The sequence below is a fragment of the Poromitra crassiceps genome (genome assembly GCF_964638095.1).
Source record: "Poromitra crassiceps genome assembly, chromosome: 20".
NCBI classification, from domain to species: Eukaryota; Metazoa; Chordata; class Actinopteri; order Beryciformes; family Melamphaidae; genus Poromitra; species Poromitra crassiceps.
In genome coordinates this window covers 5181516-5202673 of record NC_139637.1, presented here as the reverse complement: position 1 = coordinate 5202673, position 21158 = coordinate 5181516, and the positions used below count along the sequence as shown (strand labels likewise).

At 43.7% G+C, this 21158-nt stretch overlaps 1 protein-coding gene across 1 annotated transcript; it reads left to right on the top strand.

Annotated features, from left to right (window-relative positions):
* Window positions 1–762: 762 nt before the first annotated feature.
* Window positions 763–20157, top strand: ada (adenosine deaminase; the record flags this gene model as incomplete). Its single annotated transcript, XM_083656624.1, has 11 exons — window positions 763–837; window positions 5328–5389; window positions 5861–5983; window positions 9478–9621; window positions 11795–11910; window positions 13255–13379; window positions 16121–16192; window positions 18292–18393; window positions 19256–19323; window positions 19447–19576; window positions 20053–20157. Exons 1-11 carry the CDS (start codon window positions 808–810, stop codon window positions 20155–20157), a joined length of 1077 nt encoding a protein of 358 aa, XP_083512750.1. The 5' UTR covers window positions 763–807.
* Between the last annotated feature and the right edge of the window lie 1001 nt (window positions 20158–21158).

Sequence of the window (21158 nt, the reverse complement as noted above, 5' to 3'; positions counted from 1 at the left end):
AAAGAAAACAAAATACTGGTCTATTCTATTCCCCTATGTGGAAGATGATTAGTGGCACATACAAGATGTAGGCTATCTTCTGGGTTAGTCTCAGAATGCTGAGAGCAAAGTCAGCAGCTACCATATTATGTTGATGGCTGATGATAATGACTTTTCATTTCACTATCTGAAGACTTCCAACCCATCAACTCCCTTAGTCAGATGGTTGGAAGAAATCAACCACTCCATGGCAGCAAACTTCTCCAGCTGAACAGGGAGAAAACTGAAGTTTTGGTTGTGTGGGTGCTAAAGCCCAGATACAGATACAGGTGGATACATTTGAATGTAATTAATAGGCCACAGTGATTAGCCTATATAGTTTATATTTTATATTTATATAGCTATTTTATAGTTTGCTATGGCTTTTTCACAAAGGTAGTCCTAATGCAGAGTGTAGTAAGCTACTAGGCTACTGGACAGGACACTCATGTGTTTTGCATTCTTTCTTAACAAGGCTTGACATAATGTAATTATCTCCATGGTCCATGGTGGTGAACCTCGACACATGGGTACAGCCGTTACGGCCGTTAATCCGTACTGTAGTAGGCTAAGCTGTTAATGCCTGTACATTTTCGCCTGTCTGTATATATCTGACAGTGGACCCTGGGTTGGTTGATTGCAGCAGTTTAGTGCTGTAGGCGTGTCCCTGAAGGCAGCATGCATATAATACCGGTAGTCAGGCGCGTCGCGCTATGCGTTGCTGGGTCGCCCGTCCTCGCCTCTTTCTGTACTATCAGCACATTCACCGGCGCTCGCAGCTTCTCCACAATGGCCGAACAAGTATTCAACAAGCCAAAGGTAGGCTATTACCTATACGCTATCAATCAGCTGACTATATAGGCTACGATCATTCATATTCGAATGGTAAAGTCAGAGGATAGCCTGTTTTGCGTCTATGGAGGCGTATTATTCACTGTTAGAATAATCGACTTTTTAATAGCCTATCGGGTATGAGAAAGAAATCAGTAGCTACAGTTATTATGCTGCTCACCTGAAGAGCCCAGCGAAAAACAAAGAAGCACGTGGATCTGATTGCCCCAGGTCTCTACTACCCTTTTAAATAAACAAATAAACAAACCACTGTGAGTTATGAAGCGAGATGATCAAGCTGCAGGTAGGCTACCATGCGGTTATATGCAGGTTACAATGAATATGTGTTGAGGCTCTCTAGGCTATACTTCAGGCACCGCAAAAGTCCAATTGGAAATAGCCTACGAATGAACCAGAATTAACTTAAAAAAAATGCATCCAGATGCTTTGTCTTCCAGCTTGGTGGATCATGATTTGGACAGGAACTGACAAGCCATTTAGAGAAATTAGATTTTGAAATGTCAGGTACTTTGGCATACATAACATGTATTAAACACTTTAAGAGATGGACCTATTCACCGTTGCCCTTTGGAGTCTTGGTGCTGACTGAGCATACAACCTAGTATGGCCTTGGGCTGACAGCTGATAAGGAAAGAGGAAACGATTGGTTCCCTAACAAGAAGATAGTCAGTAGCCTACATAGAGGAGGGTGTGTGTGTGTGTGTGTGTGTGTGTGTGGGGGGGGTGTGTGTGTGTGTGTGTGTGTGTGTGTGTGTGTGTGGGGGGGGTGGTAATCAGTGACCAAGCTCATGAACTGAAAGGAGATATGGCTAAGCTTAGGGAGTGGTAGATGCTTTAATTGGGAGATATGCTCATTAGATTTTAATTAGTGATTGTTGAATTGATACCACCTACTATTAAGTAGTATAAAGTTATTATTATTAAATTATTATTATTATTATTAATAATAATAATAATAATAATAAAGATTGTTCACAACAAGTCCCAAATCTGAAGTCCAAGTCAAGTCTCAAGTCTTTGAGAACAAGTCTCAACTCAAGTCATGTCTCAACAAGTCGCTGTGTGTGCGAAAGTGTCCAAGTCCCCCCATCTCTGCTCAATAGCCGAGTTGCTTTGAAGTGATAAATACAGCATGAACATAAAGATGATCTGAAGAGAAGGTAGAATGTGTCCTTTATTGTTAGTCACAGATGGAGTGCAATACAGATGATGATACAAACATCCAGAATGTTTAGTCTTCACAAATCAGAGTGGACTCGATGAACGTCAAGGCTGTTGAATCCTGTTGAATCCTGTGGAACAGCTTGATCAGTGAAAACATGCTGCTGTGTTGTTTAGATGTAGACTCTGTGTTAAAACACACTGCTGTATTGTTTAGATGTAGACTCTGTGTTAAAACACACTGCTGTGTTGTTTAGATGTAGACTCTGTGTTAAAACACGCTGCTGTATTGTTTAGATGTGTAGACTCTGTGTTAGCAATAGGGACTTACATAACTGCCGAGACGCTTGATGGAAAGTAAATAGGGGGGAGAACTTCCAGAGGATGTCCTGCCCTCGCAGATGTGTTAACCAGCTGCCTGCCTCTGAGTAGTGCTACAGAGATCTGATGCTCTGATATGACTGATTCAGTTTACAGGCTGTAGTCTTTCAGGCTTTTAGGTGAAAGGGACAGTGATGTCATTGTAAACGAAAGAGACACTCTAGTGTACACTAATGGTACCACACATTACTGACTGATGTAAACACTTGGGTCAAACACTGAGCTTTCCCGGTCTCATCTTTCAGTCTGTATCTGCATCACTTTGCATTTCTCTCTCTCTCTCGTCAGACACAAGCCAGTATACTCTCAGATGGACACGGACTTACTTCTACTTGTGTGTGTTTGGTATTGATACTGTGCCACCATGAATAGCTGGCTTAAGAAAAGGCAAACTACGGTAGTTGTTGACTAAAAAAGCAACTTGTAACAACCGAGATCTACATTTTAAAGCAACTTGTAACAACCGAGATCCACATTTTAAAGCAACTTGTAACAAGTTCAACCAAGATCTACATGTTTAAATACTCGGTACTATACAGTATTTGAGGGTTTTATTGCAAGTCAGTTTACTTATTTTTTCCCGCGCATCCCAAAAAAAAAAAAAAATTACATTGCGAGCGTAATCATTTCTGTCATGATTATGTCAAATCTAAGAAGGGAATCTGTCAGAAACAGTAAGGCATGTGTCCTTTTTATGCTATAACTACTTCTGCTCTTTTGTGTCCAGCAAGTTGGATTGGAATCAAAGGATGCTATGCTTCACTCAATTCAATTAATTTCCTCTAGAAAACCCATCATCTCAGAATCAGAATCAGAATCAGAATCAGAACCAGCTTTAATGGCCATGTATGTAGACATACAAGGAATTTGACTCCGGTATTCATAAAAAAAAGTCACAACGATTGTCACACACCTGAGTGTGCGAAATTTGTTCTCCGCATTTGACCCATCCCCTGGGGGAGCGGTGAGCAGCAGCAGTGCAGCGCTCGGGAATCATTTGGTGATCTAACCCCCCAATTCCAACCCTTTGATGCTGAGTGCCAAGCAGGGAGGCAATGGGTCCCATTTTTATAGTCTTTGGTATGACTCGGCCGGGGATCGAACTCACAACCTCCCAGTCTCAGGGCGGACACTCAAACCACAAGGCCACTGAGCTGGTATAGTATCATAGTATTCCGATGATGTCACAAGCCTTTTTCCTACCAATATGGCGCTACAATACACACAGCTCATTGGCTGTCAGTGTCACTTGATTGTAATCACCTGTTAATTGATCATAATCACCTGTTGTTTTCCTACCAAAATGGCCATGTGGTGATGTAACAGAATACTATCAATTCACCGTATGTAGCCCCGCCCACTTGACCCATTGTGTCACGACTTCCTGTTCAAAACGCCGGCTGTTTTACCTGCTCAAACTAGTCTGACTCACCTGGTCAAACCTAGTCTGACTCACCTGGTCAAGTTTGACTCACATTATGAGTCAGACTAGGTTTATGAGTCACAGGAAGTGTGAACACACTGTTAGTCTCTCAAGGCAGACTCTCTACTTCTACAACGAATACGTTGCTCTCGATGTCCTTACAAGGGAAAAAGAAAAGGTATGCAACTATGCATACAAGCTAAAACAACTAACAAGGACATCGATCAAAGGTACATAAAGCAAATTCAACTGTTTTTTCTTTCGCTTCCACTTCCTGCTTTGTCGTTGTAAGAGACTGTGACTGTTTATCACCTTAATTGCAGAGTGCTGTATTCCTCCTGCGTGCGCAAAACGCTGTGTCTTCATTTATTCATGATAAATTGTCTTATTCGGGGGCCTGGATGGTCACAGATAATGACGATCAGGTGGGGGAGGCAAATTCCCCTGAAAGTAATATTGCATATTTCACATGAAACATTTTCATATACTGTAGCATCACGCTCACCTCATCTCCACGATCAGCCAATGACAGATCAGACAATGACAGATCAGCCAATGACAGATCAGCCAATGACAGATCAGACAATGACAGATCAGACAATGACAGATCAGACAATGACAAAGAAAAAATATCATCTGGCTTAGGGGGAGTGAGAATTATGAATAATAATAATCACATTCTCAATTCTCAAATATTCTCAAAGAATTATTTGATCACACGCACCTCATTAATATGTTTCTTGGAGTTAGTCAATACATTCTACTCTAACAAAACCTATCAATTTAAAAGTCAAGCATGTTACCGTGGAAACAATTAAGCTTAGCCCAAAATCACAAATCAGAATGAGGGGGGTCCCCGGTATATTTTCTACCTTGTAAGGGCTCCTTGGCTGAAAAACATTTGAGAACCTCTGCCTTAACCCAGCAGTCATGGCTGCTGACCAGAGCTCAGGGCTCAGCTGTTGCAGGAGGGAAGATTTAGCGGTTTCATCTGTCAGCATAAATCCTGGGTCTGGGTGGTGGAAGAACGGAGCCTCCCTGGCATCCCTGGCCTTTTGCCCGGTCATGCTGCAGAAACACTGAACTGCACCATTGCAGAGATGTTGCTCACAAGTCATTTTTTGCAAGTCCAAGTCAAGTCTCAAGTCTTTGAGCTCAAGTCCAAGTCAAGTCTCAAGTCTTTGAGGGGCAAGTCTCAAGTCAAGTCTCAAGTCACTGTGTGTGTGTGTGTGTCGTGACTTAAGTGCGACTCAAGTCCAAGTCCCAAGTCCAAGTCCCCATCTCTGCCAACAGTAGACTGGGTAGCTTGCTTTTTTTTGTTCTTCTCTTTCAATGTATAGTGATCAATGGGAAGGTGAGTCCATTCAGACCGTCTGGTCTTTGATTCAGACTGCAGGTCATCTTCAGTGGGACCGACTGAGGTGGCTCCTTCCATCTGTATATACATGATATGAGTTCATTCTTAATTCTCCTGCATCTTTCTCATCCACAGGTGGAGCTACATGTGCACCTGGATGGAGCCATCAGGGTGCAGACTATTCTTGACGTTGCCGAGTAAGTTAGCCCATTTGCTTGTATTTCTACAAATAGTTTATATTGACATTCAATTATTATTAATTATTTTGGGGTAGTGTAAGGAAACTACCCCATAATTCTCTCTCTCCCCCCCTTTCCCTGTTTGGCAGTATTTAGGCTAAAACACCACCTTACCAGTTTTATTGAATCTATGTTCAGGACAAATGACAAGTATTGGTTCAATTAATGGCTGCATAATTAAAATGCCATCACTCTAACAGAATTTCGCACAGCATATTATGCAATTATTTATTATTTTTTATTTATTATTATGATTATTTATTTGTTATTTTCCACTTTGGTTTGTGGAAGTGCAGATCCCCCTGGAGGCAAAATAATCCCCTTGTCATTTCAAACTAATTGTATTCACCTCAGGTCAAAACGCACTGCAGTAAGTAACCTCTCTAAAGTCGACTCATCGGACTGTTTGTTTTCTGCCCCGCCCTCCAGGAGGCGTGGCATCCCTCTGCCAGCCAATACCGTGGAGGAGATGACACAAATCATTATCGTCCAGGAGCCGGCCACCCTCACCGAGTTCCTCGGAAAGTTCGCCAAGTACATGCACGTCGTTGCGTAAGTCCAGACATGTGCTGACATGACGGATTCAGTTTCATAATGAAGCCAGGAAGGAGTGTGCAAAGAGAGTGGGAGTAGAGTGAGTATTAAGGGTCAGGGTTCACCTCATTAGCATGCAGGAATGTTACTCCACGAGGTAAGAAGGTACGGTGAGGTGAGGGTCAAAGTTCACTCACACCATTTGTCATCGTAAGCGTTCACTTAGTGCAGTCGAGGTCTATTTAGGTTCTTTTAACAGCAGAGTGTGTGTAGACCCACCCTGTTTGTGATTGGTTTGACTGTACTGTAGACACACCCACCCTGTTTGTGATTGGTTTGACTGTACTGTAGACACACCCACCCTGTTTGTGATTGGTTTGACTGTACTGTAGACACACCCACCCTGTTTGTGATTGGTTTGACTGTGGCGTAAGATCTTCTCTGTAGCAGGTCAGGATGAGGGACCATTTTTAAATGTCACACTCACACGTGCAGAACGGGAACACGTCACCAACGAGATCAAGTGACACATTACATTACATTACATTACGTCATTTGGCAGACGCTTTTATCCAAAGCGACTTACAATAACACATTTTTCTGTCTGCAATAGAACAATCAACTATGGAGCACAGTCTATGACAACTACAGCTTCTGAAGGAACAGTGGTACAAGTTTAGGTTAGTGGTACAAGGTTGGTTAGGGTTTTTTTTTTTTTTTTTTTTTTTTTTATATAAGGAAAGAGAGAGACGAGGTTAGATCAAGAAGGGCCCAGATGGAGCCTGAAAAGGTGTGTCTTTAGTCTTTTCCGAAAGATCGGCAGTGATTCAGCAGTCCTGACCGAAGGTGGAAGCTCGTTCCACCATTGAGGTGCCAGGGACGAGAAGAGTCGAGATCGGGATGAGCGACTTTTGAGCCCCCGTAGCGAAGGAGGGGCGAGGCGACCTGCACTGGTGGAGGAGCGAAGGGAGCGGTGAGAGGTTTGGAACCTGACCATGGATTGCAGGTACCGGGGAGCTGTCTGGTGTACTGCCCTGTAGGCCAGTACCAGTGTCTACACCCCGGTAGTAGTGTGACACCCCGGTAACCCCGTGCCACCGCGACGGTTCAAGTTGTCCGAACACACACTTCCTGTGTGTGTTGAATTTAAACCTGTCAAACACTCCAGAACTGTGCGGAGAAAAGACTAAACAGTCGTTCAGATACTCAGCGGCTGTGAAAGTGTGTAACAACAATGGCGGTCTGTTAGTGGCTGGACAGCGGCTTGCTGAATGAACCATTCACTATCTCGCCTCTTGAACGCCTCGTGGGCAATATTGCGTCAACAACATAGAGAACTTGCTAGCTGAGGCTGGTGCATGCGGGGGTGTTTGGGTTGTGTGTGTGTGTGTGTGTGTGTGTGCGTGCGTGCTTGCGTGCGTGCGTGCGTGTGTGCGTGCGTGCGTGTGTGTGTGTGTGTGTCTGTGTGTGTGTGTGTGTGTGTCTGTGTGTGAGAGAGAGAGAGAGAGAGAGTGTGTGTGTGTGGATTGAGTGAGAGGCGTAGAACAACAGGCATTCAGGCCCGTGTAGGTTCTAGAAGCGCAGTGTTTATTCTGTGGGATCAGAACCGTGCTGCCAGATCTGAAAGCGAGCATGAGATGAGGCAGCTGAGATCATGTGATCAACAACGATCACATGACACCAATCAGCGTCCTATGAGGCAGCTACAGGCGGGCTTTGGTGTGACGCCAGCCCGTGATAGACGTGATAGACACATGGTTCATCCAATCACCTGCCAGGTATTTTTTGAAAGTGCCCGCCCCTTGAAACTGTTTCCGGGGCTCATTCAATCAACTTTTATTATCAGACACAAGGTCCATAGAAAAACACATACATGAACAACACTTAAAGGAACACTCCGCCCATTTTCAACCAGCTTTGTATCATTAGAACATCAGTAGTATATCAACAAACTGTAAACTGTTTTGAAGTCTGTCATTTAATTTGACAGTTATTGAGTGTTAAAGTGTGGACCAGTGACATCACTGGTCCACATTACCTCAAATTAATAACTCATTAACTCAAATCAACTCTCAATAACTGTCAAACTAGATGAATGACAGAATGTTTGACAGTTATTGAGAGTTGATTTGAGTTAATGAGTTATTCATTTGAGTTAGTGTGGACCAGTGATGTCACTGGTCCACACTTTAACACTCAATAACTGTCAAATTAAATGACAGACTTCAAAACAGTTTACAGTTTTCTGATATACTACTGATGTTCTAATGATACAAAGCTGGTTGAAAATGGGCGGAGTGTTCCTTTAAGAAAAATAAAACACACAAGAAAGAATTCAGATCTATAAAATGCACATAATATCAATAGGACCGCATTCGTGAGTTGTATCTCACAGCACTACAAACACGACAATTCCCTCATTCCCAGATGGTTATGTGAAACAAAGCATCTGGCAGTGTCAGGTTAGGATGAGACATGGTTCTCATGAGATACAGTAGCAGTCACAGAACATCACTCACTGGTGTTTTCCAATACGCTCATACAGTCAAGAGGGACAGATGTTGCAAGTTTATCATTTCCGATAATCTTAAGACTGCAGATCTGGTTTCTCTGTTCCGCTCTCTTGCACCCACAAGTTTATATAAAAACTCTCGTAACAGGACAAGCCCCGTCTTTTATTGTCACACGAACACCACAACACATGCATGCGGCCACAACACACTCATGCTGACGGTGGCCGGTGAAAAGTGTCCTCTGCATTTAACCCATCCAGGCATGTCCTTTCCTCCGAGGGGCAGGCCAGGAGCAGTGGTCGCTTTCTCGTACAGCGCCCGGGGACCAACTTCGGATGTTGTCGTCACTGGTCGGATGACGATGACGATCTGATCTTCTGCATGTTTTTAGTGGGGGGGGTTATATACGGAGGAACCCCCTGGACATCTGTATTTCTGTTTCTATCTGATAGAAACAGAAATACTGTATATCCCCAGTTATATGAAATAAATGACGCTGAAATAACTGGCATTCAGGTGAAAAGAATACATACAGTGTAGATTATAAGCAACTCTCTACCCTCTTGACATGTCAAGTCACGTTTATTTGTATAGCCCTAATTCACAAGCATGTCTCAGAGGGCTTCACAGAAAATATGTCTAGCTAAATCTAGCTGACACAACAGTAACAATTACAGTAGTAATAATAACAAGATTGAACAATCATATGATAGAGAAAGGGGAGAAAAGGGGGTGGAATGTGGGGGAGGAGAGAACAGGGAAGGGAGGAGATGGGGAGGGAACATGGGAGTACTGCTTTATGTACAGTATATGGTGAGGTGTTTATATGGAACTATTAAAATCCTGTGTAAATGTTATATTGCTTAATTAATAGATTAGGATGGGAACAAATTGGATCGATTAGCTGTGGCTAATGGGTTTATTTGTATGATTAAGATAAGTTGATCGGTGTCAAAGGTCGACGCCACTGATTCTGTTTTGCTTTCTCTTCTTTGCCAGCGGAGACAGAGACGCCATCAAGAGGATCGCCTACGAGTTTGTGGAGGACAAAGCCAAGGAGGGAGTGGTTTATGTGGAGGTCAGATACAGCCCGCACTTCCTGGCCAACACGGGGGTGGAGCCTATCCCATGGGAGCAGGACGAGTAAGTCTTCTTCACCCAGGAGCGCCTCACCTGACGCTGCTAAATGGCCCTGGTCCAAACCTGTGTGTAAAGTTGAGCTTTTATTGTGGAATAATATAATGATGATATGGTGATTTTGGGGATATTGTGACACACAATTCTGCTGGCGAAATTGATTATAACAAGCTAATTTTATTTAAAAACAACTGACAAAATGAGGTATGGTAGGAATATTATTTGAAAATGTCAGTTTAGTTTGACATCATCTAACCCGGTTCAATGGGATATAATGTACAGTAAGTATCCTTTTATTAACACATTGAATGCCAGCCATGTTTTCATTCCTGTAGGTAAGTTGTGCCAGGGGTGTTTTTGACGATTCTGGCTCATTTTAGAACAGCCGAGGATTCTTTTCTGTTAAGAATTCATGAACATCAATCATCTAAAAATAACTAATAGAATGTGTGCTTTCTCTGTCTAAAAGAGTTAGTTTGCAGAGTTAGTAGTTATGTAGATATTAGCCGTTGAGTACAGCATGGTTTCAGCGTCTGGAAATTTATTCAGAGATAAATGGCTTTTTGTGAAACAGTCACTTTAACCATTCATTTTTGGCATCAGTAAGACCGTCAGACATTCTAAACAATAGTTTTGAACAGTAATTTCCTCCATAACAACAGGAAACACCCCTCTCATTCAAACTCCTCCCTCCGTGTGTCTTCTCCTCCTTCCTCCTGGCTCTAACAGCGGGCGTGTCAGAAGCGCGTTGCTGCTGCCTGCCTGCCTGTCTGCCTGTCGGGCAAGACGAGTCTGAAATGGATTACTGTAAAATCGCATCGCCATTTCCTTGAATGGCTTGCTTCCGCGGTGTGTGTGTGTGTGTGTGTGTGTGTGTGTGTGTGTGTGTGTGTGTGTGTGTGTGTGTGTGTTCGCGCGTTGCTGCGCGGCTCTGGGGGGAAGGGATCTCTGTCCGTTCTGTGTGTGTGTGTCCGGGCTTCTGACTGTAAAATCGCCAAGCCATTTCCGCGGGAGGCGGCTGCTTTTGTGGCTTTTGGGTCCCGTGGCTGTGACTTCTCTCGGTCTCTGTCGCCACTTAGTGGTCGGTAAAATAGATTACACACATGCTCTTGCTCCAAATAGTTATCTCGAAGATGTAAAAGGGGTTGATTGATGTCCCACTGTCAAAAAAAAAAAATCTTTATGTAAGACGAGTTAGTCCGTCCTTGGCACTTAAGCGCTGGATTATGTAAGACGAGTTAGGTCGTCTATGGCACTTAATGAGTTAAGGGAGCATGTGGGCAATGTTTCTCTGTTCCGTTTCCATTTTTGTCCCACTGATGATGTCATCAGTGATGTCATAAATCACTGATGCTGTCATAAGTGATGTCATACCATACTGATGATGTCATCAGTGATGTCATACATAGGCATTGTGACATCACTGATGATGTCATCAGTGACACACACACGAGAGAGACTGAGGGAGAGGAAGGAAGAGGGGGAGAGAGAGGGAGACATTGCACGCGCATGCGCCAATAGGGCAGGTGAGGCCACGCAAGAGCCGAGCTGCGTATGCGAGCTGCAGGGCGGGCGAGGCCGCACAGCGGCCAAGCTAGTGAGCCACGCAGCGGGTGAGCCCACGCAGCGGGTGAGCCCAGGAATCGAGCGCACGTAGCGCACAAGATGCCTAGTATATGATATATATATATTCATATCAAATATAATCCTTGATGATTATTGTAATATTGATTTCAACCATCCCAGCATGATTATTATATACAGTATTAGTGTCTGATAACTGGCTACATTTAACATGACATGTAGATGCTAACTCTAACCCTGTGTATCCTTGCCTCTGTGTATCCCTGAAGCCTTTCTGTGTATCCCTGAAGCCTCTCTGTGTATCTCTCTGTGTATCTCTGAAGCCTCTCTGTGTATCTCTCTGTGTATCACTGAAGCCTCTCTGTGTATCTCTCTGTGTATCCCTGAAGCCTCTCTGTGTATCTCTCTGTGTATCACTGAAGCCTCTCTGTGTATCTCTCTGTGTATCTCTCTGTGTATCCCTGAAGCCTCTCTGTGTATCCCTGAAGCCTCTCTGTGTATCTCTCTGTGTATCCCTGAAGCCTCTCTGTGTATCCCTGAAGCCTCTCTGTGTATCCCTGAAGCCTCTCTGTGTATCTCTTCTCTCCCCCTACAGAGGAGATGTGAGCCCAGACGAGGTGGTGCACCTGGTGAACCAGGGCCTGAGCGAGGGGGAGGCGGCCTTCAATATCAAAGCCAGGTCCATTCTATGCTGCATGCGCCACATGCCAAGTAAACACCTGCTCACGCTCCTGTCCGCCACTAGTAGCAGTATAGAGTCATAGTAACAGTAGCCATAATAGAGTCATAGTAGCAGCAGCTGTTTCTTTCTTTTCCTTGAGGAACATGACATGACGTGTTACCATGGAGACCGTAAGGAGGCACTCTTATATCAACAGCATGTGTTGTCCTCATCCACCACATTCTACTCTATATTCTGTGCAATCGCTCTTGTAAAACACAATATTACAGATGTCATTTTCATGTGAGACTTTCTAGAGGACATCTGATTTTGTCATTAAATATCAAAATAGCAAGGGCTGTTTTAGGAATACATCCCATTGCACTAAATGATGTGTATGCAGTTTGATTCTGCTTCACAACGAGTGTGCACAGTAATATATAAATATTATATATCTGATATATAATATTGTTTTTGAGTATGTAAACACTGGGTTCCACCTACAATAGCCCAGATCAAATCATATGCTGATTGTGATGTGAATGTGATGGCTGGCACATGCCACTATTATCTGGCTGCTGTATTGTGTTGTGTATACACCTTGTCCTGTTTATTGTGTTATGTATACATCTTGTCCTGTTTATTGTGTTATGTATACACCTTGTCCTGTTTACTGTGGGTGTATGTTTTGTTTTCATACAATAAGATATTTGTATTATTCAGTCAAGTTGTGCATTTAAGGACATGAAAGGACATGAAGATGCATATAAAGATCTAATCCTGACTAAATAACTGGGATACTTCTATTATAGAGAGCCAAAGTGGAACGTCACTTCCTGCTTCAGCACTGTACCAGAGACTTTCATCCGCCATTTATTTTCCCATAGACATGAAAATAGTTTTACTGGTTCAAACCAAACGGTTCAGATATATTTAGAAACAGGAGAGATCGCATAACATTTCACTAAGACCAAAACGTAAAAAAAAAAAAAAACGGGTTTAAAGAAAATATTTTTTCGATGTTGTTTTTTTAAAGTTTTGGTCCTAGTGAAATGTTCTATGGTCTCTCCTGATTCTAAATATAGCTGAACCGTTTTGGTTTGACCAAGTAAAACTATTTTTATAAGCATCTTACGAAATGTCTATGGGAAAATAAATGGCGTAAGAAAATCTCTGGTACAGTGCTGAAGCAGGAAGTGACGTTCACTTTGCCTCTCTATATAAACATTTTGCTAAATGCCAGTCCGTGCTTGTGAGCAGCACAGTACAGATGTAGTGTAGCGTGATGCTCAGGCTGTTATCGTGTCATTTCATTCATACACCATCAGTTTGTTTGTGGGAGGAGCATGCTGTCTCCATCTTGTAATCCGTGTGTGTTTTTGACTCTACTACAGGCTGGTCCATGGATGTGGTGGAGCTGTGTAAGAAATATCGTCATGAGGGAGTGGTGGCCATCGACTTGGCGGGTGACGAGTCCCTGAACTGCGAAGCCTACCCCGGCCACAGGATGGCCTATGAGGTAATCAGGGCGAAGCAGCTCTCAACATAACGTAACGATAACGATAACGATGCGTAACAGAAAGCCTCCGTTTAAGGCTGGCATGTGGGGGGTTAAAAAATGGCGCGAGTCACTAATACTTTAAAATTGGTCTGCGTGTCATTTGTGTCTTCTTTAACCGCTCTCATGAAGGTGTTTATGATTAACACCTTCATGACCGGTTGATTAACAGTTAACCAACTGGCTATGTTGCTTAATGAGACATCTAAAAAAAAATGCATTAAAAAATGCATGGATTTGGATGATGACAGATATCCCGTGGCCCAAGGCTCCGTTGATTAGATTTTGGTGCTGATCTGAATCTGGCATTCCCCTCCATTAGACGATTATATATAAATATAAAAATAAAAATAAACTTATTATGGTGCGTTCAACAAGCGTTTCCCATGCTATTTTTAAGCTGGAGGCTGCAGCCTTGTAAGTTGTTCTTTTTCAATATTTTTATTTTATGGTTTTTCAGAACATGAGAAACAGAAACAAAAACAAAAACACGCAGACAGCAAAAGGGGAAAAGAAAAAGACAAAAAATAAACTGCAGCCTTGTAAGTTGAATAACTTTGATAGTGTTTGCAGAGGTTTGCGCTTTACTGAGTGCCTTCTAATACTTTATTTAGTAGGGAGACCTCCATTAACTAGTGCACTTAAACATTGTCATTGTGAACTTACAATACTTAATATAAGTGTTAAGTTAAGATAAGTGTTACCATTTGGCTCGTCCGTTTTGTGCGTGGAAGAGCCCTGTCTCAAAGTGATGAGTACTTCATCTGTTAGCCAGCAGGGGAAGACGCTGGCCCCGCACCAATTTACACTACACAGGTTAGCCAGCAGGGGAAGACGCTGGCCCCGCACCAAGTTACACTACACAGGTTAGCCAGCAGGGAAAGACGCTGGCCCCGCACCAAGTTACACTACACAGGTTAGCCAGCAGGGGAAGACGCTGGCCCCGCACCAAGTTACACTACACAGGTTAGCCAGCAGGGAAAGACGCTGGCCCCGCACCAATTTACACTACAGAGTCCAAAATGATATGCTTTTGGCTTTGAGCTGCTAGCATGCATTGATTATTTCAGAGAATACTTATCGAATCAATTTTGCCTGTCAGGTCATAATGAATGTGACATAATACAGCTCAACACCGTGCATCTGTCAAATCTTTTCTGATTTTTATTTTTTTTAACACTTTATTTTCCATTTTTTATAGAACAATATACGAACAAGACAAACAGGCTCAGACACAGGAAAAGAAAAGGAAAAAAGAAGAAGAAAAACAAACATACATACATCATTAACATTCAACAATATAACGTGCTATCAGCCGCATAAGGTGCTTATGTGTTTATAAAAGATATCGTGTACCTGGGATCCCGCCTAAGGGGTCCATGGGATAAATCATTTCAGAAGTGAATGGAGCACAAGATGGGTGTTGTTTGTCTGCATGAGGATAGTTCAGAGAGTGTCAGGTAAGTTCATTACAAAAGCCAGTTTACAGAAAGTATCGTCAATAGACTTTCAAACGCTTCGCTTCGAGTAATACTTCCTCGACCCACCTGAGACCAAAGTAAAGATGTAAAAAAACGACTTACTGCGCAGCACTATTTGACCCAATCTGAGAAGCTCGATGATTACAGACCCTGAGGCCTTCACCATGATGTACTGTGGCTTCACAGGAGTGAGAGCGTAAACACACAGACCCTGAGGCCTTCACCATGATGTACTGTGGCTTCACAGGAGTGAGAGCGTAAACACACAGACCCTGAGGCCTTCACCATGATGTACTGTGGCTTCACAGGAGTGAGAGCGTAAACATTCATGACAAAAACTTCACATTTGAGTCTTGTTGCTTCTCTCTCTGATAACTGAGTCGGTGCATTCCAGAGATGAACAAGAAGGACCTCCCACACCAAGGATGTGATTTGCTGTGTAGAATTCCAGAGATACACATAACCTCCAAGTATCGTCTGTTCCCTGATCATGTGTAACTATATTATTTGTAAATCCCTGTACTGCTTTCAGGCAATAACATCACATCAACGCCACCACTTCAATGTTGGACAAATTAATTTAAACATCATTTTTTGTTTCGAATATTATTTAACTCTCCCGAAATGAATTTTATAGCTAATTCGTTGTTTCCCCCGATTGAACAGGTTCTGATATCCAGTCAGGGTTCAGAATCCTGTCAGCATCTGAAATGATGGAAGAAATGAAAACACGTGCTTGAATTATTAACGGGGCAGCACGTCTCACAGAGCACAGTCCACACTAATATCCAGGGTTATCTTCTTAATGACATAACCTCTAGATTCATACTCCAGGGTTATCTTCTTAATGACATAACCTCTAGATTCATACTCCAGGCTTATCTTCTTAATGACATAACCTCTAGATTCATACTCTGAGATATGGGAAGCCTCGCTTAGTTTGCTGAAAACGAAACAAATGCTCTAATCTTGAAGGATGTCTTGTCTCTTTTTAGTCTTGTGAACACGCAGTACAAACATGATCTGTGGTATTCATGACTCAACAGCTGATATCCGTCACAGAATGTTGCTTCATATATTGCATATTTTGTGAAACAGACGTGTTGAAAACCCTGTCTTAAAAAATAAAGGCCACGTCAGCAGGGGGCGCCGCATCAGTGATGTGAAAGGCAGATGTTTGGCCGGGCGGTTGACGCGTCCCATGTCTGCTGTTGTTGACAGGAAGCAGTGCTCTGTGGGGTCCACAGGACTGTGCACGCAGGAGAAGTGGGCCCAGCCTCCGTGGTGAAAGAGGTAAGCTAACCCCCTCGAGACCCCCCAGCAGCAGCAGCAGCAGGAACCAGAGACATTTCTTATCAGGTTGTTGTTGTGAAGTCATCTAGGACCTTTATCCACTTCCACCATCTGATCCTACACAAGTCTCTGGTACACCCACCCCACCCCTCCTGACCCCACCCCTCCTGACCCCACAGAGCTGTGCTGGCCTGTAAAACAAACAGTAGAGATGAGTACACTAGCTAGAGCAGAGATCCGAGTAGTAAAGAGGTTCCAGGTTCCAAGATTTCTTGCAGTGTTGACTATTTGCTCATAGCACCATATACAGGTAGATCTTATGATCATTGTGTGCTATAGAGCAGCAAAACCGTACTTACTGAACGTTTAAAGAGCAAATACTAAACCACACAGGGTAGAAAATTGCTACTGCACTGCTCCACACCTCCAATCAGTGCTCATGTCAGAGCAGGTGTTGGTCATGTCAGAGCAGGTGTTGATGTCAGAGCAGGTGTTGATGTCAGAGCAGGTGTTGATGTCAGAGCAGGTGTTGATGTCAGAGCAGGTGTTGGTCATGTCAGAGCAGGTGTTGGTCATGTTAGAGCAGGTGTTGGTCATGACAGAGCAGGTGTTGATGTCAGAGCAGGTGTTGATGTCAGAGCAGGTGTTGATGTCAGAGCAGGTGTTGATGTCAGAGCAGGTGTTGGTCATGTCAGAGCAGGTGTTGATGTCAGAGCAGGTGTTGATGTCAGAGCAGGTGTTGATGTCAGAGCAGGTGTTGATGTCAGAGCAGGTGTTGATGTCAGAGCAGGTGTTGATGTCAGAGCAGGTGTTGGTCATGTCAGAGCAGGTGTTGGTCATGTTAGAGCAGGTGTTGGTCATGTCAGAGCAGGTGTTGGTCATGTCAGAGCAGGTGTTGGTCATGTCAGAGCAGGTGTTGATCATGTCAGAGCAGGTGTTGATGTCAGAGCAGGTGTTGGTCATGTCAGAGCAGGTGTTGGTCATGTCAGAGCAGGTGTTGGTCATGTCAGAGCAGGTGTTGGTCATGTCAGAGCAGGTGTTGGTCATGTCAGAGCAGGTGTTGGTCATGTCAGAGCAGGTGTTGGTCATGTCAGAGCAGGTGTTGATGTCAGAGCAGGTGTTGATCATGTCAGAGCAGGTGTTGGTCATGTCAGAGCAGGTGTTGATGTCAGAGCAGGTGTTGGTCATGTCAGAGCAGGTGTTGATGTCAGAGCAGGTGTTGATGTCAGAGCAGGTGTTGATGTCAGAGCAGGTGTTGATGTCAGAGCAGGTGTTGATGTCAGAGCAGGTGTTGGTCATGTCAGAGCAGGTGTTGATGTCAGAGCAGGTGTTGGTCATGTCAGAGCAGGTGTTGGTCATGTCAGAGCAGGTGTTGGTCTCATGTCAGAGCAGGTGTTGATGTCATGTCAGAGCAGGTGTTGATGTCATGTCAGAGCAGGTGTTGGTCATGTCAGAGCAGGTGTTGATGTCAGAGCAGGTGTTGATGTCATGTCAGAGCAGGTGTTGGTCATGTCAGAGCAGGTGTTGATGTCAGAGCAGGTGTTGATGTCATGTCAGAGCAGGTGTTGGTCATGTCAGAGCAGGTGTTGGTCTCATGTCAGAGCAGGTGTTGATGTCATGTCAGAGCAGGTGTTGATGTCATGTCAGAGCAGGTGTTGGTCATGTCAGAGCAGGTGTTGATGTCAGAGCAGGTGTTGATGTCATGTCAGAGCAGGTGTTGCGAGACACTGAGAAGCAGTGAAGCAGACCTCTTCTTCTATGTGACTTAGTGTTGATTTGCTCTATAAGCGGCGCCCATCCCAACGGCTTTGTCTCAACGTCCGTCATTCAGAAACGATGTCTGACGACACCGCGGCTGCCAAAGCGAGGAGGTCGTGCGTTAACTTACAAAACCACCTGACCCACTTCTCTCACATCTCCCTGCGTCGTTTGTCGTCACCGGCCACTTTCTAAGAAGCCCATCCCTCCAAGTGACAGAGCAGTGTGACAGAAATAGCCCCGCAGGTTCTGCTGACATGTGCTAGTGAGGGGATCCTTTTTTCCTTTTTTTCTTAACCTTTTGCATCTGCCTCTTGACCCCTGTGTGATATGTGTGTCAGGCTGTAGAGGTTCTGAAAGCTGAGCGGGTCGGACACGGCTACCGGACCCTGGAGGACCAGGGCCTGTACAAAAAACTGCTGGCCCAGAACATGCACTTTGAGGTCAGGAACCGCCCGGACGCACTATTTCAATGATCACTACCACTATGTTACCCACTATGTCATTTCTTATCAACATTGACAAGGATATTATTACACCTAATAAAAGTATTTCCAGTTGTATTTAAAGTGCAAATGCCCACGCTCATGATCTAATCTATGAAACGTACTGTGACCTGTGCGTCATTATACAACGATCATTTGATCTGGTCATAGATTTAAACTGGGATTATTTTATTGTCAATGATATCGTTGTCTGACGTTATAATACCAACCGTTATGACATGGTAATACAGTGACCCCTAGTGGAGACATAGCACTATAACACTATTATTATTATGATTATTATTTGTACTAATATGATTGGGTCTTACTGTGATGTACTGCTATGTGATTTCAGGTGTGCCCCATATCCAGTAAACTCACAGGTGCCTGTCTTACTGTGATGTACTGCTATGTGATTTCAGGTGTGCCCTATATCCAGTAAACTCACAGGTGCCTGTCTTACTGTGATGTACTGCTATGTGATTTCAGGTGTGCCCCATATCCAGTAAACTCACAGGTGCCTGTCTTACTGTGATGTACTGCTATGTGATTTCAGGTGTGCCCTATATCCAGTAAACTCACAGGTGCCTGTCTTACTGTGATGTACATGTGATTTCAGGTGTGCCCCATATCCAGTAAACTCACAGGTGCCTGTCTTACTGTGATGTACTGCTATGTGATTTCAGGTGTGCCCCATATCCAGTAAACTCACAGGTGCCTGTCTTACTGTGATGTACTGCTATGTGATTTCAGGTGTGCCCCATATCCAGTAAACTCACAGGTGCCTGTCTTACTGTGATGTACTGCTATGTGATTTCAGGTGTGCCCCATATCCAGTAAACTCACAGGTGCCTGTGACCCAGACTTCACCAAACACCCTGTTATCACGTGAGCTGACAATATTTCTATGACTGTTTGATAATAATGGGACTGTTGAGGCAAATTTGGGTGTTTATTAATTTTGTGTTTGGTTGTATTTGATCGGTACCCTCGTGTCGGCTCGTGTTGCAGGTTTAGGAAAGACCGGGCGAACTACTCACTGAACACAGACGACCCTCTGATCTTCAACTCCACCCTGCACCTGGACTACAGCACTGCGCAGAAATACATGGGATTCACTGAGGAGGAGTTCCAGCGACTGGTGAGACCGAAATAATGCATGAACTGTCGTAGTGGTTGTTAAGATTTAGGGAGTTTGTTTGCTTCAAATGTCAGTGTTTGGTAGCTGTGTGGATGATTTGTTTTCCACATGTAATTTATTTAATTCATATTTCATATTCATATTCAAACTCTTCTGGATTGAAAGCATAGGTTGTAGTTGCCATGTGCAATGCTGTTCTTCTCATTTGTTCAATAACACATAAATAACAGTGCACAAAGATACAATTATTCTGCTACACACTGAAAGGCCTCAGACCCATTTAATTCATATTGAAATATTCTTAAACAGAAGCGACAAAATACATTGGGGAGAAAAATGTGTTTCTTATTTGGATTCAGTGTGCAGTAGATTATCCTCTGAACTGACTCTGTTAACGTTGAGGAGAGCCTATAAGAACGTGCTAGGATGCAAACTGTAGCCTCACTGACTCCTCTCCTCCTCGTGTCTCGTGGCAGAACATCGCTTCAGCACAGTCCTGCTTCCTGCCTGAGAAGGAGAAGAAGGACCTGCTCAACAAACTCTACGAAGCCTATGGCATGGTGGAGACCACCGCCTTGTGAGGGATGGTGGAGACCACCGCCTTGTGAGGGATGGTGGAGACCACCGCCTTGTGAGGGATGGTGGAGACCACCGCCTTGTGAGGGATGGTGGAGACCACTGCCTTGTGAGGGATGGTGGAGACCACCGCCTTGTGAGGGATGGTGGAGACCACTGCCTTGTGAGGGATGGTGGAGACCACTGCCTTGTGAGGGATGGTGGAGACCACCGCCTTGTGAGGGATGGTGGAGACCACTGCCTTGTGAGGGATGGTGGAGACCACTGCCTTGTGAGGGACGCACTGAAGAGGACGTTTGAAGAGACGTGATCCGACCCAGGGACAACTCACCTGGTGACCTTAATCTCCTCACCTGACACAGAAGAATGTCCTGCAGAGCCACTCATATATCAAATATACTGTACTTCAAGATGGCTACGCTCACCTCTACTCATAAATCAGGCTTATGTGTTGTCAGTGTTCAATCTAAGCATACCTTTGATACTTTTGATTCATCATTGTCATAGCTAAATAGTATCCTTTACATTATAATTATTTTATAGTTAATATAACATTATATTTTATCTATAGTTATTATAACATTTTAATGTCCTAAACGTCCACAATGAAAGGGGGGATGAATGTTGTGAAGGATGAACTACAATGGTGCAGGATAAAAACCCAATGCCTATGGGGGGAAAATGTACTGTGAATCTCGAAAACAGCTCAATACCAAATGCTTCAGTCCTACATTTGAACACTAGATGGCACACTAGTGTCATCACAATGGACGGACAACCATGTTGACTTGAATTGTTTGACATTTCAGAATTACTTAATTACCAATGTCATTCTTTTGATGTGTATTTTTATTTAAAAAACGTTTTTTTGCATTTTACTAAATGAAAACACTTCCATTTATTACTGCCACACGTGAAATACATATATGACCATGATAAACGCTACAGTGAAACTCTGGTGTGCGTGTGTCCTTTCTCCTCTGAATATGATCAGAAACTGCAGTCA